General features: G+C 35.2%; 1 protein-coding gene across 1 annotated transcript in view; it reads left to right on the plus strand.

Moving 5' to 3' along the window:
* Nucleotides 1-26,438, plus strand: part of WDR72 (WD repeat domain 72) — a 91,977-nt gene that overhangs the window by 34,469 nt on the left and 31,070 nt on the right. Inside the window, exons 14-17 of the mRNA XM_059857964.1 lie at nucleotides 8,764-9,581; nucleotides 12,416-12,507; nucleotides 13,953-14,035; nucleotides 18,452-18,563. Of these exons, the coding sequence (XP_059713947.1) occupies nucleotides 8,764-9,581; nucleotides 12,416-12,507; nucleotides 13,953-14,035; nucleotides 18,452-18,563 (1,105 nt within the window). The remainder of the gene's footprint in view (nucleotides 1-8,763; nucleotides 9,582-12,415; nucleotides 12,508-13,952; nucleotides 14,036-18,451; nucleotides 18,564-26,438) is intronic.

The raw sequence follows: 26,438 nt of genomic DNA on the forward strand, positions 1-26,438 counted from the left end.
GAACAGCCCAAGGAAAATATGTTGTTTCAGTTGGAGTCAGCCCTCAGACATATATTGCTAACTTAATTTTTATATACATCAGTCCTTCTTAGGACAAAGCAATATTCTTAAGCTCCTGCAAAGGTCCTGTTGGCAGTACCTCTTTGTTCAGCATTATATCTCACAGATATTAGGATGTTCATTCATCCAGTAAATTGTTCAATATGATAATTCCTAAATCCTGAGCCCGCAGTCTGTGGCTTTGGATTGCTGTAGCATTTCTTCTCCAGTTGATGATCAAGAAAACTTTGGAGATGTTCCATCTTTTTTTCTAAAATGCTGAGTGAGGATGGAAATTTTTCACTACCACACAGCACTGAGCTGTAAATATTTCTAAAGATATGGTTAGGAAATTTACTTTTACATTCAAAATAATGAATATATTAAGATGTAGGCAGAGTATTTGAATATTGAGTGTATAAATAATGCTTAATTTTAAACACCATCTTATTCCTTCATTCTATCTAAACTTTTCACAGCCAAGACTGTCCACATCAGAAATGGATGTTAGAGATGAGTGGATTTACAGTTCACTTTGATATTCTTTCTATGATAAAATTATTAGACAAGATTTTATCAAAAGTGTTGTTTGGGCACAATATCAGGCAATTCTAGACAGCCAGAGATATGAATACCAGAGCAAAGCAAAAGTTGTTGGTAAAAAAGTCATGCATTTCTTCAAATATTTTTCTGAAAAGTAAAGGATAGACTTGTTTCCTAGTGTTGAAAAGTTGTGAAGGATATTCAGGATATTAATTTTACTTGCCTGTTATTCTTTGATATATTTTAAAGATTTGTCTCCAGAATCACTTTTATATGTACACTTTAATTAAATCCAATAGAAAACTCTGAGTGTTACAGAGAGAGATGGTGTTAGCTTGAAAACAAAATATGTGAAACATTAAATTTTGATTCCAGACCTCCACACCGAGCAATTCAATAGATGTGTTAGTAATTCTTCCTGAACAATTGAAATTTTTGTCCCCAGTAGATCCATCTGGACTACAATCTGCCTGACAGTGGCCTTCCATACATGATAAAAAGAGGGTTTATTCAGTTGCTTAGACTATTCATCACACAGCTTGAGTCTGAAGACTCCTTGGCTTAATTACTTACATTGTGCCACAGATGCATCAGCGGTGATGCTACAGTTACTGTTCAAAGTGCTGTGAGGATAGTAAAGCCTTCCACTGGGACTTTACAAAAGAAAAAAGAAAGATTACAGAGTTGGGAGGAAAGAGGGTGACTCTGCTTATGTTGCAATTAAGTTGATAGATAAACACTGGTGCAAACTCAAAAAATCCTGTAGCCTTTTCTTCATGGGAGCTGGATTCTTAGGAGGATCTGGGCATCCTCAGTAATACGACCAGAGTTGTAATGAATACATAATAAAAGCATTGCAAGGCAAGTTCAAAATAGCTTGTTTATACTAGTTCATATAGGAAAATTCATCATGAACTGACACATTTGTTCAAGACTGCATTGTCCAAATGATGAAGCCTCAGGTCAAGCATAAATTGCACGTGAAAGCAAACTGGGGCACTACTACTGACTCCAGGCTTTTTGCAAATAGTCCTTTATGTGTGAGTACTGAGCTATAAAAGGGTAAATGAATAAGAAAAAAGTTCTGAATGCCCCATCAAAGGAACCTCTGTCCTGTGACTAGGTGAGGTGTCTGAAGGTAAGGAATATCAATGACCTTGGGATAGTGACACCGTAACTGTGTGATGCTCACCCTGTGCAAGAGGCCAGCGTTGCTTTCTGGCAGGTAGGCTGGCCTCTTTGTACACTTTGGGAGACATTGAGACTCTTAGTGACAGAAACTCTTCATGTGCTCCCTAAATTTGAAGCTCGGGAGGTGGGCAGGGTTAGACAGGGGTGTGATATGTGGGCTGCTGATAGGAGCTAATATTGGATTAGGAAATACATATGGTTTTTATGTGGAGATGAAAGTGTAGCCAATAATTTGCATCCTTACTTCCTCAGCAGGTTATTTTAGAAATGGTGTATGGTGTATGTTTAAGTGCTATTTCAATTATATACCTGCTGCTTGTAACTATTTTTGAATAAATGCATCTTTGCACATATCCTAGATTGCTTGTCCTTTCAGCAGAGCAAGAAAAAAAGCTGTGTATTTGCAAAAAGGTTATGAACTCAAGAAAGCAGATTTGCTGATGGGATTTACCTGAAATAAGACATCATTCAATGTTTAGATTATTTTTAAGTTACAAATACCTAAGTAGGATTGAAAAATAATATTTCTATCTAATTGTTAACAGTTCTTCAAGAATGACCTTGAGATTTTGAAGTTTCTTTTAGGGAAGACTAGGACCCCCATTTCAGGTTTCTCTAACTTACATGTCCTAAAGCCCTTGCTTTTTAAATTATTGCATTCAAAATTCTAGTCATAAAATAGATGAGTAGTGTTCACTCTCTTAGTACTGTTCCACTGAATGATGTTTGATCATGTGCTGTAGGCTGTGCTGTCATGGGAAAAGGTTATACTAGCTTTTCTTCTTGCTTGTCTTTTAGTGATCAAAGTAAATTAGGCTTCCTAAATTTGGAAGTGACTTAATGCTAAGTAGACACATAAGTTACATCAAGCTTTTGATTTTATATGTAGAAGACACATCCAAAAGACACAATTTCCCAGTAGATAAAGAGGTGTTCTGTTCATAGTGTAGGTTTAAGATGTGCTATTTGAAATCTGAGGTTCTTGCTAACTGTATTTTATGCTCATAAACCAGCTTGAAGCCCTAAACACAATTTCATTTATCTTTATATTCTAAGCTTTATAGAGTCTGCAAAAGTGTCCATCTGTTCAGTCGAGATTGCTTCAAATAGTGAGTGGTCAGAGAGACGTAGCTGATAAAGGTCAAAGGAGCCTCTTGACCCTGTAGTTCTTGCTGAAGCAATTGGAGAGAGGGACTGATATACAGTTAGATACAGCTTGCTAACGTGGGCTCCACTTTAATTGGTAATGATAGCAAGAATACACAGTAAAGTCATTGCTGAAAGAAAACAAAAAGTATCCAATATAGTAATTTATTACCAGTCAGTGGGTTTCACGCACTGGGTTGTTTTACCCCTGCAGTGGTCAGAGAAAGCAAAAAGGTACTCTAACACTTAACTGAAAATGGATGCCCTGCTGCTATCAGAGATGCATGGTGGTCAAACGATTGCCTGTGCCATTAGCTTGGTAATGTTTTCTCTATTGTAAACTCAGCTCCCCATGTTCTTCCTGTGCATCAGCTGCAGATTGAAGGCTTTCTCGTTTGTCTTCTATTTGTGCTGCCAATCATCAAGCTGCTGTTCACCAAGCACATTTCAAGGAGGCAATTTTTTTTACTCCTATCGACTACCATCTCTAGCAACTGAGGGCTCAGAGGATTTAGAAATAAATTTAATGCTTTAATTTACACTGTGCCAGCCATTTTGTGCATTGTTTATGTATTCGTTTTCTGTGACAATTCAAGAGACAGTTACAAGTTTCCTGTTTTGCAAAACTATGCATGAGAGAGATTTGTCTTGGGGACACATTTGCAGGTACTCTCTCTTATGCTGCTATTTTCATTTAAAAGGTTGAAGAGAAAAATATTTTTGCAAGAAAAGATTTTGAATCTATTCAGTAGTTAAAAATAGGTGAAAAATGCAAACCCAAATCCAATAAAAGCTAACACAGATATCCCTTCCCACCAGCAAGGATAAAAAATTAGGTAGAATAAAATAGAGATGTCATTGGCAGTATAATTTAATATATAAGACCCTCAGGTGTGGTAAACATGCTTCAGCTAACATTTCTTCAATCTCCACAAAGTGCAAGTGTAACAGGAGGGTAGGAGTACCTAAATAGCTTTTACAAGCAGATGTGTGATTGTACTTATTTTTTGCGAGCCCAGAGCCAGATCAGTGATGGGATGTGATTCTGACAAGTTATGACCTCTGAACTTCTGTTGGCAATCCAGTGACTGGCCTGATCAAGACACAGAAAATTCTCACCCATCAATAAATTTTGTTTGACGAATTCCACTACCCTCCTTTTTCATTTGTGGCAGGTTCTCCACAATTCAGTTTTTTAAAAGCAAAATGTGTACTGGTAATGATTGTTACAGAGTTAATGCAGACTGATTCAGACATTATATATACGTCTTTACAGTTTCTATTTTCTTTTTAGTGTAATAAAAAGACTACAGTGAAGACAGATAACAAAAAAAAATTAATTTCATTGGAAAAAAGCATACTAATATTATCAAACATCATTATGATATTTCAAAAATTGTGTCAAAAAACTTCTAGAGCGTATAAGATATGGTGGTTTTGATGATTCTATATTGGGTTTTGTTCAAAAAGTCTTGTTTGTAAATATATCATGCAATTGGATATTCACAGAATATCTTTACTGAGCAAATAGTTGGGTGATGGTATTTTAATGATTAAGTTTGCACTAATTTATTAATTGTAAGTATATTTAATAATGAAACAATTACTCTCTAAAAGTCCATCAGGTAAGACTTACTCTCTTATCATGTCCTCCAGTGAGCTGTTGTAGCTGTATTAAAAGCCAATGGCCTAATTGCTGTCAAAATATAAAAGTATATATCTAAAAAAAAACCTTTCAAGCAAATCAGAAATAGAAAATCCCTGGCCTCAAGACAAATAAAAGAGCAGTGCACCTTCTATGAATGAAACAACCTTTCAGTCTCTTTGGCATTACTTCATGTAAGCTCCACACATCTCTCCAGTCTCCCCCTTTCTAATCTACCTAAAAATTTCCATTAAAGTTGTTCAGCTTCTGTCTAATATTTTCCTGAGCCTCTGCAGGTGGCAAGCAATGGATAAAGGAGGGGATTGAACCTGTTCAGTGTTAATGAGTCAAGATACAATCTTTCAAAGGGGGAAACTCAGAGGAACTGAATTAAACCCCTTGAATATTATATAATTTTATTTTAAATTTAAAATCATCATAGGAGCTATCAAGAGGATAGCTTCCACTGAGGGTTTGTATATCATGATTCCTTCTGCCGGCACTGGGAACTTTGGGACCAAATTTCTGCTACTTCAGTCCTGTTATGTTTTGAGATAGATTGAGAGTGCAGTGAATAAAGAAGGCCAGAAGTCTAGAAGAAAAGTCACATTTAATACTTCAGGACTTGCTTGGCATAGGAGTTGATGCTACTTCTGCTGTGAGAACTGAGCAACTTCTCTTCAGTGGTATTAAAGCAGCTTCTAAGTATATTTTGAGTGCTGGTGCTGGTATTTTGCCTTCTAAAATTTCTAGCTTGTGATTTTTTGCCACTTTATTTCCTTTATGTAAAATGAATGTCAAGATCATTCCTGTCAGATCTGTTTTTAGTACAAAACCCACAATAGAATACTTCAGGTAAAGAAGGCAGATACGTGGAGAGTGCATACATATAAGGAGCTGAAAAAGTATGGGAATCCCTGTCAGCTAATGGAAGTGTGTATTTTAAGTGGAATACCATTCCCAGAACAAGTTGCATCCCAGTGGAAAAAGGCCTTTAGAGATGAGAAGACAGCTAGGTAAAATAACACTTGAATTGTACTTCCCATGAAATTTTTATGTGCTATGTCTGTCCTAAATCTCTTAAAGATAATGGTGTGTATTGAGGCAGTTGGGGGCCACAGTAAGCACAGCCACCTGCTGCCCCCTCCCCAGAGTCATAGGAAAACTTTTCCTTGGGTGCTAAGAATGAGTAAAGGGGAAAAGATGTAGAGGAACAGGGTTGTAACTTATGGAGCAGTGATGAATTGCATGCCAAAAAACTGGAACAGGCTTCTGAGAGATGTGTGCAATGCCCCAAGCCAGTGAGTGTTTAAGGGGCATTTGGAGAGGCTAGCTGGACTAAATGATCCTTGTAGTTCCCTTCCAGCTGAAATAGTTTATTCTAGCTCTTGTCTGATCCTGGCTCAAACATCTTTCGTGGCAAGCTGGAGAAATGTTAGAGGATACTGGCCATGCATGGAAATTAGCTTGGCTTTTCAAAGCCTCCCTGAATCTTGCTCTTTCCTGGATATAGAAAGCATTTTCTGCTGTGGGTCAGTGATGTACAAGAGGTTCACAAGTTTCAGGATATAATTTTAGTCTGTAGTCAGGCTTTTTGCTTATTTAAAGCTAACAGCAGGCTGTCCATGTCAAAAATAAACTTTAAAATTAGAAATAGTTAAACTAGAAAAGGAAAGGTACAATATATACTGTATCTGTTCATCTGTTTTTCAATATTCAACAAATGCAGTTTCCAGCTCTCTGGTTTGTAGTTAGTTTTATGGATGTCTTTCCATTCTCTGTAATCTTTGATTACAGAGAATAGCTTGCCTGTATGTCCTAAGTGACATTTTATATCTAAAGCTTTGGATGCCCACCTTCTTGCATTGGAATGAAATGCCTGTGGCAGAGAGCTAAGATAAGTTGGCAGACAGTTTTAGGATCAATGTCAATAGGCTTTCATATTGCCAATAAAACATGAATGTTTATTGTGACTTCATGTGTAGTAGCATCACCGGATGTCTCAATGGATTGACATTGTCATTGTGTTTTCCTTTGTTTGGATGCTGATTTAGCAAAAGGTTTCTAAATGTTAATCAAGAAAGTATAGGTATATAAAAAGAGAAAATGATAGTCTAAATAATAATAGCTTCAATTAATGTCAAAACTAGCCTGTGAATTCCAGTATTTGAATTCCATGGTGTTCTACCTATCTATTAGGAAACAGTGTAATTAAAGATTAAAATAATCCTAGTACTTAACTACAAGGTATTATTTCCTTAAAAAGGAAAGGGATAAAAAAAACCTGAACAAGCAGTTATAATCTCTTACTTATGACTCCCTATGGAGATCTTTAAATGAGATTATGTAGAGTACATTCTCATTTGTTTGGGAGCATCATTCCCTAAATAACAAAAAGCCGAATTTTATTACTGCCCAAAACTAAATAGTCACATGTCATAGAGTTTATGCAGTCCATTTTTTCCTTGTGTTATTTGTACTGAAACATTCACAGTTTAAAAATAGCTAATCCTATGAAATCATAACTGGTAATGTAAAAGGAGTTAGGTAAGGTGGTCATGAGAAAGATGAGGTAAACAGCGTTGCATTTCAGCAAGAGCTGGTTGCTGCTCTGTTTACTGACACGTCATGGTTTATCTTGAGATTTAACTATGTTCAATAGAAAGTTCTTTGCATTAGTGGAATGCTTCAAATTATCAGAAGAAAATGAAACTAAGAGTGATCTGGAAAATTCTGTATCATTTGTGATATGGAACCTGGCGTGATAGTTTGCAAAAGTATTACTGAGATGAGAAGTTGCTTGTGTCTTTGCTTGTGGAGGTGAAATAGGCTGAGCGTGGTGCTGAGAGAACAAGCTTGTGCAGGACAATAAAAACATACCAGTCGTAAATGCTTAAAGAAAGGGGCAGAAGTGTCAACAAGGAGTTTATATTCCCTCACTTCTGGTGCTTCCCTGAAGGTATAACATGCTTCTTTGGTACATGCAGCAGGATTATGATATAAGATGTTGTGTCACTGTGTGAACTCATCAGGTCATTTTCAAAGTGCCTGGAGACATCTCTTCCACTGGAATTTGTCACAACATAGTGTCCACCTTGTGCCAAGGGCACTGGTAAAAGAAAATATATAAACTTTTTCTTCTTAATGAAAGATTTATCACTTAAATAATGAAACTGCAAGGCTAAAATGGAGTAATTTTTAATATTTTTTTGTGAAGATGATTTTGAACATTTCCTTTTGTTCAGCTGACAGTTCATCATCTTCAAGTTACTTCTACAGTTTAACATGTGATTCTAAAGTTGGGAGCAGCTGTAGCTCTTCTTAAATCTTCTGGTTTCAAAAAATGTGTTCTTTGGTCATTTATTAAAAACAGCAATTAGCCATGTGTCTTTATTATGTTAGTATATAGAATTTAAATTATGCTTTATAAATTGTCATTGCTGTGAATGGGCTTCAAAGTTGGGGGAAAAGTATGGAGAATTCTAGAAAAGATACAGGTAGGAAATAGGGTGGCACAAGATAAAGGTAGATCTCCACAAACATCGTAGTAACCTTTTTTTCTTAATCATTTTTAGCTAAGGAGCTGAAGGTGAATTAATTTTGTGATTTATTTACCTAGGTTCCTTATTGCTTTTGCTTTGTGACTTATCTCAGAAGGAGGTAGCTTCACATGTTTTGAAATAGCAAAAGGTGTAGTCTTTACACCATAGAAATCCCATATATATATACACACACACACACACACATATATATATATATCCCACACAGCAAATTGTAAAAAGGCATACAGACACTCAGGGTTTGCAAGAATCTTGCAGCATTGTAGCATTTGCTTCTCTAGCTTTATTTTGAAAAGAAAGATTTCATGCTTTAAAATTTTCCAAAAATCCTTTTAACTTGAAATGAGAATTAGCAGAAGAAATACCAGCCTAGAGTTTTTGCAAAGATATGTGCTATCTACAGGATGGCTGTGTAATTGAAGGAGCCCGTTTTATAGTATTTACACACGGATGTCTCTGGGTGTCTTAAGCTATTTGGAAGCAAATCTTTTTTACTTAATCAAAACTGAATAAATATAATTTAATTGAACTTAACAGAGTTAATAGATTTTTCTCTATTCCATAGGCAATTCTATGCTGATATGCTGAAAATAACAAAGAACTGGATTTTTGTTTAGACATTTAATATTTTTCTTTCAGTTGACTGATACCAGCTGCATCCAACAGCCCTTTACTATTTTACCAGCTAAGACAAAATGGAACAATGCAAACTTTCATATTCTCTTATTTGACCTGGAAAAACTTGAGGAACTTCTCTCATCTCAACTCAATGGATTGAAATCATCAAAATCATTCCACAACCAATACACTCTAGAAAGAGCTAAAAGTATTACTGAGAAAAGGGCACTGACATTAAAAAGAAATAAAACTGCTGCCTTTGTACCTCAAGTAGATGGGCAGGCAGAGACTGTTTGTTCAGACCAAGTTCACAGGGATAATAATGCAGCTAGGCCTATGGAAGACGGTGGTGGCATAAAAAGATGGAAAAAAATGAAGAGTTCAAGAAAGATCAGAATGCAGCCATCAGAAAACGTTGATGTGAACATTGCAATTGATACAGCCAAACTGCTTTTGTCATGTCTCCTACCATGGGGTGTAGATGAAGAAATAGACAATCTCTGTGCAAGACACCTGAACATCTTGAGGCTTCAGTGTCCTGTTTCTTTTGGACTTGTGTCAGATGAAAGCCACCTCTCACTGATGTTGCCAGGATGGAAACATACTGATTGTGGTGTGCTAGGAGAACATGGCATTTTCAATTTGTTTTCAAAAAGAGTCCTTGATTTATCAAACAAATACCTTGCTGCAACTGAAGGAGAATTCGGAAAGAAGGATGGACCTGAAAATGATGATTATGGAACAAGGGACTTGGAAATAGTATTTTTCTTATTTAACAGAATAGCTTTAATCAACAGGATAATTAACACACCTTCAGCAATTACAGATGAAAGTGAAAGGTAAGAACTTCTTCATTATGAGTGGATTGTATTTTCTAATGCCTCTACATCCAAACCTAATTCTTCCTAGTCACACTAATGCACTTGGTTATACTTTTCTGTCCCAAAAACACATAAAAATGAAGCATGCCTTAAAATTAAACACCAAGCTGATATCTTGATTTCAAAGAACAAGTCACAGCAGAGTAATCTCTAAACAAAAATTATTGAATCAGTGTTATTCCTACCCCAAACTTTACCTCTGAAAAGCTTATTAGGTAATACACACAGTCACATACATTTTGGGAAGAGTATCTTCTTCAGCAAGTACATCTCCATACTTTCAGGCTTCTGCACTCCTTCTGTAGGACTCTGAGATTACCTCTGTTGGTTAGAGTATAGTGCTAATGTCACTGAGCTTGTGGTTCCAATCCCTGTATTGGCCATTCACTGAAGATGTGGGCTTGGTTGTCCTTCTGGATCCCTTACAGCTGAAAATAGTCTCAGTCTTCCCTTACTGATGAAAAATGAAACAAAATTTTCTTAAATATGTACTTATTTGATGGAGCTTGTGTTCTTTCTCTAGAGCTTTTTGACAGATGTTTGAAGAAAGGGAGATCAGTAAATAATTGTCTTTACATTTTTCTGTTTAGCAGGTGAGAACTGATGCAAGATTTTTTATTTCATAGGAGCAAGACCTTGAATTATCTGGTTACACCCAGTTTTTCCAGAGATCACTCTTTTCCTTGCAGTTCAAACTAAGTAGAATAATGAGGTTGCTTTAGGCACATTTGTGCTGTTTAAACTTCCACTCCCTGTAAGCAATATACTTCCTTTGCCTTGGAACCCTTGACTTCACAGATAAATAAAACATAAGAGAGAAGAATAGTCTGCCCTAGTTATCCTATCTGAAGTACAATGCCCCTACTAATGATGGCAGCTCCTGGGAATGAATGCTTCATCAGCCCTTATGTTGTGAAAACCATCTCAAATAGCATTTATGTTACTCAAAGCAGATTTATTGACTAAATGCTTTTTCAGCATTAAAGGAAAAATAACATGCTCAACATGATTTGACCAAGCCAAATAGAGCATTCTAATCAGGCAATGGATATTGTCCACGAATTTTTTGTTGTTTGGCAAACATAGTGTTGGTCTGTATTTAGTTTTTTAGGGACAATTAACTTCAGTGTTGGTGATGCTATGGCCCCAGGGCAAGAAGGGGGGACAGAAAAAATTGATCTTGCAGCAAATATCTGCATCTCCCACAAAGGAGCTCCAGGCACTCAGCCTCTCTCAAGACATGTGCACCATCCCACATGACAAATGCACATTTCTCATTTACTTTTGCTGCTATTCATGTTGCCTATTGGTCCATATTCAATACAAACACTTGCATTAATATTTGTTTCAGGATTCCAGCTTGAACATGAGTTCCTTTCCATGAAAAAAAGTACTTTATGCTTGCCTTTTGGAAAGCACTCTTTTGTAAAGACATTGTGTTATTGAAATGAATTAGCATACCAAAATCAAACATTTTTGGAGACATGGACATCCTGGCTTTGGGACATACGTCCTGTAAAATTATAAGTATTAAAGTTGCTGAAAGGAAAAAAAGAAAATCTCTTTTTTGTTTGTTTGTTTTTTGTTTTTGTTTTTCCCCCCAGAACAATGCTATATACTTTTAAGTTTTCTCTAGGATTTGTGAAGATATAAACCCTACTATCTTTAACAAATGTTATTTTGGTGAGTTTTCCTTCAAAAAGTACAGTATGCAGCCAAACATCTTTGGACAGTTGCTTTATCCAAAACTGCAGTATGCTCAAGGGAAAAGAAACCTACATACTGAATTCTAATTCACCAGAGTATTTGCAGATGCAGTTAGTAGGACAGCTCTTACAGCTTGCACAGGTTCTGGTGTTTGTCTGTCTGTTGTTTTTTTGCAACTTGACACAGCCTGTGAAAATAAAGGAATCTACAGCAAAATGTGTCAGATCATAAAAGTGGGACAGAGACAGGAAGAAGCTGGGAAGAAAAGATCTTCAATGAATTTGTTTTCTCCTGCTTTTTAACATTTGTCTTGAACTTAAAGCTCTCAAGCTGCAAACTTTCAGAGTGGTTTGGTATTGCAAAGTCTTTTGAAATGTTACAACTCACTGTAGTGAATTTGAAAGGCAAATATATTAATTTCAAAAGTACACATTAATGTGGTTTATGCAGGTCACTATTTATAGTGATTTATTTAAAAGAAGTAGTTCTAAATTGTGCAAGGATTTTGAGTGTTTTTTTACTTCCTTTCTCTACTATCCATATCCTTTGTTCTCAAGGGTTAGGTTGCTGAGTTAGTGACTCAGAAAGAGCAAGCATATGTACATGCTAGTCTCCTAAATTGTAGCCATTCACTGAAATCCCAAGTATTGTAATGATACTCTAAATTATTTACCACTGTGGAAAAAAGGGAAACCTATAAAAAAAGGCTTTTAGTTTCCCTTGAACTTTTGTCCTGTGTATTAGGAAAAAACCCAAATTCTTTTGTGCAAATAGTATTATAATTCAGTTTGTTACATATGAATTTGTTTCTTTATTGCAAAATAAAGCTTCACTTTTGGCTTAAAATTTATTAGGCTTAAGTTCCTGCATTTGGGTGGGACTTTTCAGTATTGTATATATGTGAATATTTCAATACCAAGTTGTAGGCAAAAGAATGTGGGTGACTTCTGAGGAGAAACTTAATTGGGGTTGAGAGTGATTGATATCAGAGTACCTACTGTAAAAAAAGCCCCAATCGTACCTTGGTACGTAAGATTTCTCATATGTGTGTTCAGGTTTTGTTTAATAGTTTCATATTCTTTAAGTCCACAGAAGCCAGAATCTGTACATGACAAATGGCGAAATGTAGAAGCTGTAACACTTTCATGCCCCAGTTTTTATGCAGAATTACCAAGCAGTAAGTATGTGAATTGGCAGTATTAACTTTTAAGTGTTCTGCTTTTGCATGCTTTTTGTTGCTAAAATATAGAATTGAATTTCAATAATGATAAAAAATGCTGCTCTTTATGCTGTGAACAGAGACACTGAATTACTGTTTCTTTTGTGAATATCATGAAGAATGTGGAAACAAAGTGTAAACTGGAATCAATGATATTTTTCCTGTTATGACAAGATGTTTAGTTGAGTTTCTAAAGACACTTTCTAGCAATCAGAAAAACAGCAATGTAATAAGACAAACACTGCCCTCACCCACTTCCCCCATCTCCCTCATCACCATTATGTGCCCACCCAATAATATATACAGCCCTCCAAGCAAACTGTTGCCTTAGTAATACAAGAGCCATCCTGACTGTTCAATAATGCCTTTAGACTTCTGGCTTAGGGCAGAATAAAGTCATCTGTTCCTGTTAATGTCCCACAGGCCATCGCTCGTCAATCTCGGCTTTGCAAGCCAGCCTTGGTTTGTTTGCACTATGTAACTAACCAAAGAACATTTAAATAAAAACCTAAACAGAATATGGACATTTTTCAGTGCATATTACCTGAAAAATTTACCGTCTTACAGAATAAGCCATGTCTAGACTGAAAACACAAATTGTTTTACATCAAATCTTGATGCTGTGCTGTATAGGTAAACCTTAATATCCTCATCAAAAATTAGTTACCTTTCCTTCTCTGAGTCTAATATGTACCACAACTGTAGAACTTCCAATGACAGCAGAAATGTCCATTGGAAAAAAGAGATGGAACGTAAAATCAAATGACAATATAAAATAAGTAGGAGGAATGCATGGAAATGGTGACTAAAATATTCATGAACATAAAAATAGATTTTTTTTGAGTGGCCTAAAAATTCTAAGGCAATCTAATTTATGTGCCGTATCTCCTAGTTCATACAGTTGTTCAGATTTACAAATTAAAATCCAATCTGAGACTTGCAGATAGTAGAGATTCTAGGAACTACTTATTCTTTAGCATCCAGGACAGACTGGACAGCAGAACAGGGAATGCATAGGTAAGTAGTTCAAACCAGAAAGTATTCTTAATATATTTAGAAAGTTGTGATGAAAGAATACCCCATGGGATATCAATTCTTTAAAAAAAAAAAAAACCAACCAAAAAAAAAAAGGATAAGAAACCCCAAAAACAAACAAAAAACCCAGAAACAAATACCCCCAAAACCCAACCCTAATTTAATTTGGGATGAGAATAAATGTTAAAGCAATAGATTGTCTGAACACTTTGTGTTTATTATATTGGATTGAGAACATGTTCTAAGAAATTACATTTTTTCAGATCTTTTCAGTTATGTTGCTGAAAATTTAAAGATGTTAAAATATTTTTCTGTTTGTGTGCTTCTTTGTGTCTTGTCAGTTCATAAACTATCTATGTGTTTTTCAGGTAAGAGTAGATATCATTCCCCAGACTTTGGGAGCATTTCATTGCTGAAACTCATTTGTTGTTGGAACGACCAATCTGTAAAGGTAGGAAATAGCCTGTGTCAGTTGTAGCAATGTTATCCTTAAGTGCCATTTGCTGTAATTTAGTATTTGGAATCAGTAATGTGACCTAATAGTTACAATTTATGGGGAAACTATTACATAAGTCATGCCATTCAGGTCTGTGGACAGCAGATTAGTATTACAGTATGAAGCATGCCTTAAAGTAAATGTTTAGATGTGACAAAGTAACTCTCCTACTAATCTTTCATCTAAGTGCTCCTATTCATAGCATTTATTTTAGGAATGTGTTTTTTCCCTAACAAGCACATGTGACTTACTTACATCAAAAATGCCATTTTTGGCTCCAGGAAAACAAAAGGCCAGAATAAGGGCCATGTCCTTTATTAATGTATTATTATAGAAGAGACTGAAAATGCCTTAGTGAAGAGCAAAAATCCTGAGTCTTTAATTATTACAACAGCCTTTAAGAACAATTTGCAAGTTATGTAATTATTGGTTCTTCAGGTCAGATGATGCTCGTCCCTATTATTAGTGAAGAATCCAAACTCCTGAGAGATAAATAACTTTATGAGAGTTGGCAGGCAGCAGTGAAACAATCTAAGCAGTGAAATCTAGTGACCATTTTTCATTTTAGAAATATGCATTTAAATAAAGTTGTGTTGTTGAGTGAGTTAATATTCAGGGATACAAAACTCAAGATGTTATACTCTGACAACAATGGATTTTATTCCAGAAAGGGGAAATACCTGTTACAAATCTAGTTTATGATATTACTTGTGAAATTGAATGCAACTCTCTGCTACTTCAAATGCAAAGAATATTTTCCAGAGCTGACTTTTGCAGAGGTGCTCCAGTAATAGTTCCCTGTTCTGTTAGACAAAAATAGTTTCTGCAAATATTCACATTCAATTGATTCCAGCATTTCATCTTGAGCTTATCAGTTGTTTATTATATTCCTGCTATCTGCACATCTTCCATATTACTTCTGAATTCTTTTTCTCTCCCCTTTCTCTTACAATCAGTTTCTCCCTTTATTTTTCAAACCTCAATAACTGCAATTGTCATGTGGAATGCATAAAATCTCTTGCTGACCTGGTCAGCCACTGGAACTCTTCAGAGAGTAGTTAATATATTTATGAAGTTGCGTTTGTAGCATAACTGATTATGTAAGATCTATGTATTTATATTTTTGAGTGTGTTTAGCAAATGACCAGTGTATACAATGATTCTGGTCACATCTAGCACCAGAGGTTAGTGTGCTGAATGATAAGGTATGGAATAAACTGCCTCACAATTTTTCACCTGAAAAGACTTTAAATGTAAGACACTGAAATTGTCAAGTACTTCAAATATCATGCTCTCAGTGCTTCTCAAATTTTAACATTACTCAGGTAACTGTTGAAACTTTATTTATGTAATCACAGTTTAATGCCCAATTTATTAATACTGAGCAGCCTAATTAGGCACTCATGTACATTTTCCAAAAACATCACTATTTAGGCTTTTTTAAAAACTTTTTCTATTGCGTTCTTCTGTGAAGGATACTGACTCTCAGACATGACCCAAAGGAGTTACCAGTTATTGGTTCCTCATCTCCTTACAGCACTGTAACAGATTCTGTGCAAACAAAGGAACTGAAAAAACCTGCTGCTAATTTTTTATCTAGGGTCTGCTGAATTTTTGTAGTAGAAGGCTATAGGGACGTCATTTCCTGAATAAAATTTTAAAAAATGTGTATGTTGTTAAAATATTTTTTTAGTATTTTCTTTTCCCTGGATGATTTTAAAAGAAAGGTCATCTTCATCTGTTTTGTTATTTCAGACAAAATATAGCCATTCCTTTCCACATTCCCATCCCACCCAGAAATGACTTGTGTGTTCATGTTTCCAGATAGGGATATGAAGAAAAATATATAGTTCAGTAGAAGTATCTAGACAACTGTCCTGACAATTCCTGTGCAGAATTAGAGCAAAGCAGACTGGATCATTCCAGTTGATGTTTTGATGTGTATTTTTGCCCCATGATGTGACTGTGTTATGGAAGCACCTGGAGGCAGTTTCTGCAAGGCTCACACCTGTAGGGGTTATGGCCTGGGCAATAACCAGGAATGGTATCTATTGACTTCTCTCCTTAAACACACGCATCAGAAAGAGAATATTAATCCTTGGAAGTAATTGATAAAGTGTAGAAAGGAAAGCCAGGATAACTTATTATGGATGTAACAGTACAACTTATCTCAACTTTTGTTCACTTGTCTTTTTGAATTATTCTGTATTATTGCTGCTTCAGAGTCTAACCATTATCTTTCCCTTTTAATACCAGTATTTGTAGGTCAAAATATGTTATTTATACTTCCTCGGTCAAAGAAGCAGCATAATTTGTCACTTTTAACAATCCAAACTAAAAAACACATTGTATTTTCAACAGCAATTACAATTATAGGAAAAAAATTGAAAGCCTATGTAGTCAATAAGGTTGCTAATTTATATCTAGAAGGAGTCTAAAGATAAAGTGGAATTGATCAGAGAAAATGAAAGGTGCTGATGTAGATTTGTTACATGTTAGAAACAGGAAAAACTACTGGAGATGGTTAAACTTGGTGATAAGGGTAGATGAGTTATATAAATTTTGAAGTAAGATTCCATGAGAAGACAAAACGAAACATGAAACCACACCAAGAACTGTGGAAATGCAGATAAAGACACAGTCAAGTAACATGCAGAGACATCTACAGGTGCCTCTACAACAACATTGTGTTGTGCCATTTGTCACAGTTTTTTGCTTTAAGATGCTCCCTGGCATGCACAGCAGTGATGCAAGTAAAGAGCATCTGATCCAGATTAGTGACAGGTTCTTAGCAGATCTCTTTTGTGTACCTCTGTAAGAATTGTTTTGTCAAAAATTTCCCCAGGACAATGAAAATGTGTCCGTGTTTCTTTCTCTTTCTTAATTATTATAGGTATATTGTAAGAGTCTGCTGCAAAGTCAGGATCTGTAATCCCCAAAGCTCAGAGCTGTATAGATGGGAGGAAATAGAAACTGCCTTTGGTGTCCCCTGTAAAATAAATTTCTATTATAACAAGATGAAGGTTTGTGCTGTGTTGAATCACATAGGGCTGAGTTCACTTGCAGTGAACTTTTACATTCTGGACCTGACTATGGTATATTTGTCTACAATAAAGGATTTTGTCACAAAGGACATCCACAGCCTTTGTTCCACTTAATGATTTGAATTTAAAAGGGCAGTTACAGATATTTTTGAGGACAAGTACTTGATTAGTGAGTTGAAACGATCTCTCTTCCAGGCAGTTTGAAGGATCCTGCATATCAACTTTTAGCCATATGAAACTTAAATAAATTCTAATAGCTTTTTAATAATATAAATAGTGTATAAGCTTAAAATGTTTATAATAACATTTATTAAACTTAAAGTTTTTGTATTCCATTTAAATTGATATTTAAGTTGAGGCTGAAACCTTAGATTCACCCTGTTTTTCAGGAAATTTCTTGTACTTGACAATAAATACCTTCCCAAATGGGAAAAACTGTTTTCCTTTTTTGAAGGAAATACCAAATGCAGAGAAGGTACACCATGCTGAAATTTAGACTAAGAATTACAAAGGTTTGGAGTCTTTTGTCTAAGGTCTTCATATGCTTTATAAGTGTCTTTACATCTTAAAATGTCCTTAGTTCTTATGACACCCTTTTGCTAAAGTGAAGGGAAATATTAACTCTGTCAGACAGTCTCCACACTGCATTGTCCTAATGCCCACGGGGGGATGCATCAGCTACCACAAGTGCCATTTACAGACTGCTCACAACTCCAGTGGATGTTTCTTTTCCATAAGAGGGATTTGAGGAATGATATTTTTCTCTGTGTCTGACAAAAAATTTTGGGGTATTATATTTGAGCTAGAGGAATAGAGCATCACCACTATCAACAAAACATTCTTTAATTTTATCAGTCATTAGATGCCAGAAATTGTAAAATAGTCAAAACCAAGTCACCCCAAGACAACAAGGTCATTATTCAGTCTATCAAGCACTTTTGCACACATCAGAAAAAAAAGAATGAAGATACTTAGTAGCTGTTATCACCTTGTGTTTTACTAGCATATTTTGTTAGTAATTGTTTATCCTTGAAATCAAGGAGGCAGTAGGTGACTGATTCTAGATTTCACATTAAAGAAAATGAATGTTCATTGGGAAGCAGTCCTGACTGACAACTTACTCTATTTTATTGCCATCTAGTTAGCCTTTTTTTTCCTCAGTGTGCATGTAGAGACACATGATTATCACTGTCTGAAAGACTTATTTTTCTAATGTCATTCACCAGGACAGTGTCCAGATTTTGTGCAAGTTCGTTAATGTTGTCAAATACTTTGATAAATAATTGAGGTACTGATATCATCCAATAATAATTTGCATTTATGACAGATTGTTGAGGCAATGCAAGCAGTGCTGCTGGCAGAAGTTCAAAGGACTGTTAATCCCTTGAGAAAGACAGCAATTTGCAGAGAGCCATTGGCCATAGTAGAGAATGGAAATGGTAAGTTTTGGATACTCCCAAAGACTGAGGAGAGGGATTTGCAATACATTCAAAATAATAGAGTAGTTTGGGTTGGAAAAGACCTTAGAAATCATCCAGTTCCAACTGCCTGCCTGGGCAGGGCCACCTTCCACTTGACCAGGATGCTTAAGGCTTTATTCAGCCTGGCCTTGAGCACTCCCAAGGATGGGCTATCCACAATTTCCTGCAACCTGCTCCAGTGCCTCACAACTTTACAAGAAACAATTTCTTCCTTATGTTTAAGCTAAATTTCACTATAAATACATTGCCCATTGTTCTGTCACTACACAACCTTGTAGAACGTCCCTCTGAGAAAATTTCCTTTTCTTTATAAGTGGAAAATTAGTTGGTATATAATTTTAATATAACTTCCTCTAGACATCAGAGCAAGGTGGGCGTAGAGCTCGCAATACTTTCTATGTGAGACAAGCCAAATGGCCCATTTCTAACTTCATCAAGCTAGGAGTTTTCTCATATGATTGTCAAGGAGTTAAAGGACTTTCACACTCTCTTGTCACCTCTGAATACTGAAGAAGAAAAGGTAAAGCTTCTTTGATTGTATAATAGGTCTAGTATTTGCAAATAAAAGCAGTGTATTTGAAATGGAATCAATAAATCATATTGGAAAGGAGTTTTACAAATTTATCTTTTCAGTGACATCAGACCTTACACAGCACTAAAAATTAATTGCTTAAATTTTATAACTTCATAATGTAATACAGAATATTTTAATTTTCTTTTAGAAATAACCTCCATGCAAGGAAATATCAAATGCATTTTACAATTAGATAATTTCATTTTACAAGAAGCTTACTCTTTGCAACTTTACAATGGTGCTAATGTTTATGGTAAAAAAGATTGAACCTGAATTTATGTTATGAAGTTATACTCTTTTTTTTTTTTTTTTTAGCCCATTAGCTGAGTCTTAAAATTAAGTGACCTAAATTTTAGATCCAATCTTATTAGTGAGCCTTCACTGGGGAAACTAATTTATTATCTCATTGAGTGTGTGTGTCTGTCATGAAAATTTGTTACCAATATCCTTGTTCCAGCATACTAAAAATGATCAGTGATACTCACTTCAGGCCACAATACAAAGAGGTGTCTCTATAATTTTGAAATGAAAAACACTTTCAGTGATTGTCATATACGAGTTTGTACTTTGCTTACATTGAATATTGTTTCAAATAATTTTGTTTATGTGGTTTGGCTCAAGCTGCATTGTAACTAAAGCAGCCCCAGCTGTAAAGTTCATGTATGGACCTACTTTCCAATTTCCTGAGTTTTCAGGGCATATTTCAATGAAGTATTTTGACAGAGATTTACAGCTAAAATGGAACTAATTGAAAGTTGCAAGTGCAGGTGTCTTCAAACTCCAAATGTGTTTAGATCTTTGGGTTTATTTCAAAACTTTCTGTACTAGATGAAAAAATCATTTCTGTTAGATAAAAAGTGCTGGTATGATTCTAGTAGTCAATTGATGTTTAATTCTAATTAAGTCTCAAACAAGTTATGAATTCAGAGGAGTTACTTCCACTCTCTGAAAGGGGGATTTCTTTGTATGTCTAGTAACAGATAGTTTTTACTGTCATTTTGTTTTTAACTTAATTATTTGATGGTTTTTCAAAAACATCTAGAAAATTGCTTTGCTAGGAGAACAATATGCATAAGCATTTGTACTGGCTATGACTTTTTCCTACTCCATGATCTGAACTACATAAATACATGCTGCAAAGAAGAGTGGATGTTTTTACCTATTTAGAATTTAATGTAGTCTGAAAGATGCAGAAAACATACAGAATGATTGGAAAGGAGATTTTGCACTATATTCAGTATTAGATTAGATTTCTTTTTGTTCTCATTTCCACTTAAGTTTGTTGCATATTTATCACAATATGTAATAGCAGAAGTATTCTTGCTTTGGCTTGTAGGGTTTTGTCATATGTATTGTAAAACTTGATGAGTTCATAGGGAACTGAACAAATCATTTAATGATTTCTAATATATGAAAGAGTATATGTGTCTGTATGTAACTATATGTGTCATGTAATGATATGCAGGAATCATTAAAAACCCATGTAGGAGTAAGTCCACAACCAGTGTAATTGTTAAGACAAGTAGTTATGTCTGGATTTACTAATTTATCTGATAGGTATGTCGTATTTTTTTAAATACTCTGTATTTATGGGCTGTATAGTAGCTGACATCTTGTGCAATATCAAGGTAAAGATTAAATATTGTTTTGGATTTTTAAGTCATAGTTCAAGACTGGCTTTGTGCCCTCTGATCCAAAGTAAAAGAATCTGAATCTTGGCTGCCATCATCATTGCATTGTATTGCATTGCATTTTTCTTTACTTGGAGTTAATAGGTTAGATCTAGAGATATTTAATCTTATATAACTCAACAAATTTCCACTGACGTGAATAGAAGGTTGTCTTTTTTTTTGTTTTTTTTTTTTTAAATACAAACTTTCAGAACTTGCCATTCTGTTTTAATCTTTGAAGTTCATCGTATGTTATATAATTGGGGCTTTTTTTTTTTTTCCCACAAAGGTACTTATTCCTTTGAAGCTCCTGCATCCTTACTTCATGGTTAAGGGTGATCAAATGCACACAACAGTTTCACCTGATGAATAATTTAAAATGCCATATTTTTCTGTGGGCCCATACAGACAGAATTGCTTATTTGAATAAAAAACTCCAAAGACCACAACAGAAGAAAAAACCCAAGTAACCAAACTCATATTTCTCCAGAAACCAAAATAAGGAATTTAAAAAACCCAAACTGCATGTAAAGCATGCCAGAGAAAGGGTTAACTCTGTTTCGTCCTAGTACATTCTTCCATTGTTGCTAAGAGGAATTATAAATGCAAACAGCTGCAATTTCTTTATGTTAATGTCAGAGATAATAGTTTTGGACCTGTTCCAAACATATTGATAGCAATCTTACTATTGATTTCTGCAGGATTTTCTTCAGTTCTTTAAAGAAGCTTAGATTTTCCCTAATTTTTTTGACATTCATCATAATTCTGAAAAAGTATATTGGACTTTATCCCTTCTTGCCTTTTTCTACACAGCGATAATCTCAGGTTAATAGTACCACTTAACAGGTTGTCAGTGTGATGTTGTTTTCTACTCTCATGTGAGTCACAGGCAGTGATTTTCAGGTCTTGAAAATTTATTTATCCACTTTTATATCCACATAGCATAAAGCTAAGGGGAACTATGCTGGCATTCATTTTTCATTTGCAGTGTTTGATCTTATGACATACATACCTAATCCATACCTAGTCACGTGCAGAACTTCTTTGATCAGAGGAAGTGTGGGGATAATACCACTGTTGTCATTCCCAAGCCCACTGATTGGACACAAAGAAATTGGATATTCCCTCCTGGAGTAGATCTGAACCTGTCTCTTTCTCAGTGGTAACTCATTGCTTATCCTCAGGGCATTCAGCAATGAGCCATCTACAGATTTTTTTCCTTTTTTTTTTTTGTGGAAATATTAAAATATTTGCATGGCTAAGAGCTAGAAATGAGATTCTCTCACCTCCAGGTGCATTTTGTGTGTAGGACTGAAATCTCCCAATAGCTACAGCACTGAAGCAGTTTCCCATGTGCCATTCTTTGATGCCTGTTTCTTCTAATGCATAGGGAGCTAAAAATGTCTTATCTAGAACAACATTGCAGCATTCCAGTTCTTCTGGAATTGTGTGTCTCGGTTTTTTATTAAATTTGATGAACTAGATTTATTTACCATTTTAAAAAATTGTGGGGATAAATGTGTTTAAGAACTTAATACTCAGATAATAAATTGAAGAAATGATGCATGTGATATTCTGAGAATGCCGAAAACTGGAAAAGTGGAAGGACAGCAAAGTACAGGCTTTATTCCTAAATACAGCAGAATATTTGAACTGCCTGCTGTATTTGTGAAAAAATGAAATGTGAAAAAATCACAACACTTAGACTAGTTTGCAATAAATTCTGGCTTGCACTTAAAAATTCCTAGTTTAAACAACTGCTAATGATTCAAGCTTTTAAGTATATTTGAAAGCTGTTAGCTATAACCTCATCTTTTGTATGTGGTTTTGGAGCCCTTTAAACTATTCAATTAAATAAATTGGTTCATGCAGGAAAAAAGCTTCTGCTGATAAATACCGGAGTGAAATTAATGGTGGCAATTGAATTCCATAGGCCAGTGTAAAGAATTGTCAAAGACTTACTAGAATCTAAAGATATGTTTTGTTAAAATGAGGAATCCGCTCAGTAATGGTAAATCAATGCAGGGCGGGATACAACAGTTCCTGGACACTAGAGAGGAATAGTGACCTGTGGCACAGGGCTTTAAACACTTCCATTGTCAGCCTTTCAGAAACCTGTCCACTTGCAGATGACTTTTTTATGTCAGCTCTTAGGAAATAATTCTCTGTCTTTCTACATAGCAAATGATACTCCTTGCCTGCTTGCTGTCTGAAGATTTTGTCAAGGAAGTGCAGCTAAAGAGGAGGGTTGCTCTGTCTCTGATACATTCTTTCACATTGTCATCTTGTTATAACCTGCTGCCTTTTCATATTAGTCCAGATATGCATTCTGACTCTGTATTTGAACAATCAAAGACCCAAAAGATAATCCTGACTTGAAGCATTAGCCTATTTAGATCACTGTTGCCAACAAATGTTACAGAAGATTTTAATGAAAACTTCTGTTGCCTGACTGCTGGGGAGGTAACTTTTTGGGGGGTAAATGCATTGGCAAGTTTTAACTATAAATATATTTATATAATTTATATTGCTTGTGTTCTGGTGAGATACTAAATGTCCAGAAAACTCCCAACGAAGTCTGAGGAATCAGTAAATGATCTCCCAAATGAAATTTTTTTCTCTATCCTATCTGGTCTTCTTATTTGCTCAAACATTTCATTCAATAAAACAAAGTTTTTAGGTGGAACCGGTATTTGGTGCTCTTGGGCAAGTTCCTATATGTAACAATTCATTACATTTTTAGACATCAGACCATTTTAAAAAATGATGTGGCAGGCCAGTTTTGTGTGTGTGCATTAGCAATAAGCAGTGTAGGAATTGTATAATCAACATTTCATCACTATTAATGGGAATTAGATTCAACTGTAATCTCATTTTAGACTGAGAAACAGCAAACCAATTAATCTAACATTTATTTGAAGAATGTACTTTGGGCATAACCTGGTGATAGCAATAGCTTTCCTCTGCATGGAATATGCATTAAAAATGAGTATATTGTATCCCAGTTTCATATTACAAATATTTCCAGTAAAAGAATACAAATCAATGCTATATTTTAGCATCTACCTTGCAGTAGATGCCACTGTATCATGTCTTATATATCCAATTAAAACTGTAGTTTGATCCAGCAGTCTTTAATATTAGTGGTCAAGTACTAAAGGAAGTAAGCTTAAAGACTCATTCTAGAACTACAGCTTATTTCATTCCATGCATCATATATTTTACCAGAGGACTCCTTAATGTAGCAGAAATCAGATTTGGTGTGTATATTTACACAAAATCAAATTCGAAAGGCGCCATCTCAGACTCCTCCAAAACACTAGGATAGATAGGATTCACTGGTCAAGGAGGCATAAGGATCACATATATTCTAAATTCAAATGCATAATAAACTTTAGTCAATTTTGGTTTCTATGCTTTTTCAGTGCTTACTGAATGCAAATAATCTCTAATGCTCTATTTAGATCTTTAAAGCTAAATACTTTGGTAGGGGAGGAGCTGTTAATACAGACATATAAAATTATCATTGGTTCATTTTTAGTCTCTTCTGTTTGTTTAGAAGTTGATTTGGTGAGGTCAAGTGCAACGCTAATCTTAGAAAGATTTTACGGTTCTGACATGGGGCTTCAAAATAATGAGTGAAGGAATTTCAAATACTCCCTGTTACTTAGTCTCCTCTAAGACTATCTTCTACTGGTTGTTTTTGGTTTGTTTTTGTTCTTTTGTTGGGTTTTGGGTTTGTTTAGTTGGGGTTTTTTTGAGGAGCCACTCCTTGTCACATCTTGTTTCCTTAGTCTGAATGTCTTCTTGCCTATATTGTTGTTCTTAGTTGAACACAGTGTTCAAACTTGCTACTAGTATATAATCTATAATTCTTGTTGGAGCCTTGCATTTCTTGTGAGTAATTTAGTACACAGAGCCATGGGTCAATTAAACCCTTTCAAATGGAAGACATTTTGAAGTTTGTCCTTCTACTATTTTAGTTTGGTAATAATCTCTAACTGCTCAGACTCTGTCCTTTTTGTTGTCTACACTGTTAAGGAACACATAGGCCTTAGTGATGTTTCCCTTTTTCTCTGTGCTTTTTTGGTCACCCAGCCACACCAAATCTGATTTCTGCTGCATTTGCTCACCCCCTGTAAAATCTTGTGACTAAAATAGCAAAAATAGATTACTTAAATCCTAGCACTTCCCCTAGAATTTTTTGAGCAAATAGTTCTTGCAAAGCTGGAGATTTTCTAGATGGGTCTAATATAAGAGGCAGGCTGAGGTGGTAGAAAAGGTAGTACTGTGTATAGTCACAGTTAACACTGAAACTGAGCTCTGTGCTAACAGCCATAGATAACAACACAGTATCAGAATACCTTGTTCATCTTTGTAAGACACCATCTAGGGTTTTTTTGTGCTGTATTGATGTTTTGTAATCTCCTGATACTATTTTTATTAATTTCTTTGCTGTTCGATATTCATGTCTGATACTATGGGAGCACAAAGGGTAGGAAAGACTTAAATAGGTTCTACCCCAGAAAGATTGTAGAGCTGGATGCCTTTCTGAGAGAAGAGTGGTTCAGAACAGCATGGATAAAGGGATGACCCCTAGGCAGAAGTTCTCTTCTGAACAATATATTATTATATTGCTGCCATGCTTGAAAAACGTTTGCAAGAGTTTGGCAATATTTTCTTCAGGCTGTTGTCTGAATTTTCCTTATCATGGGGAGTAAAATCTTTTTGGGACATTTTCACTGCAGTTGCCTGTGGTTTCTACTGGGCAGTAGTGAAGGCAGAACAATCTGCAGTGTGCAGTTAACAGTTTTTGTCATGCTTTAGCTAGTTTTCTGTCATGTAATTGGAATACAATTTATTGAAGGAATTCTTTTGAATGATACATGAAGCAAGGTACCTTTGAATTTTGCATCTTATATTTTTTAAACTTCTAGGAGATACAGAATGAGTTCCTGAACCTGGTCTATAACTACATATATCTGAAATGTTTGTCCTTGAATTCCAGAATAACAGACTCACCTACCTTATTTGGAATGAAATGATAAAATTAATCATGCAAATATTGAACCAACAGAATTACTAATATTATCTGGCAGTAAGACAAGTTAAATGTTTTAATAGTTTTGTTTGTTTAAAAAAAACTTGCAGAAAGAGAAATTATTTCAAGCTGCTCTTAATAGTTTTCAGTAAGATGGAAATTTTTCATTATGTGTTTGGTGAAAAACATGCTGAAAGGTAAAATTACTTTATCTATACAAGTCATTATTAGTATGGAAGTAGAGAGTCCCAGCTAACACACAGCAGATTGACACAGCTGAACAGTGCTTGTCTCTAATAATGAGATCAAGGCATCTGTCTCAGCAAACAAAAAATGGAAATCGCTCAAAAGAAACCTTTCTTTGCTACCAAGAAAAGTATTCTTTATCAAGAAAATATTGAAGCAGTTGGAGGTACACATATATCCATCACCACTAGAGTGTATCTCATCAGAGCTGTTAAATTTCAGATGGACCATGTGTTCGTCTCTGGGTGCACTTCTGCACCCGTACACATTTTTAGAGGGCTTAATGCATCTATTTGTATTTC

Source organism: Haemorhous mexicanus, chromosome 13, assembly GCF_027477595.1.
Source record: "Haemorhous mexicanus isolate bHaeMex1 chromosome 13, bHaeMex1.pri, whole genome shotgun sequence".
In the NCBI taxonomy this organism is placed as follows: domain Eukaryota; kingdom Metazoa; phylum Chordata; class Aves; order Passeriformes; family Fringillidae; genus Haemorhous; species Haemorhous mexicanus.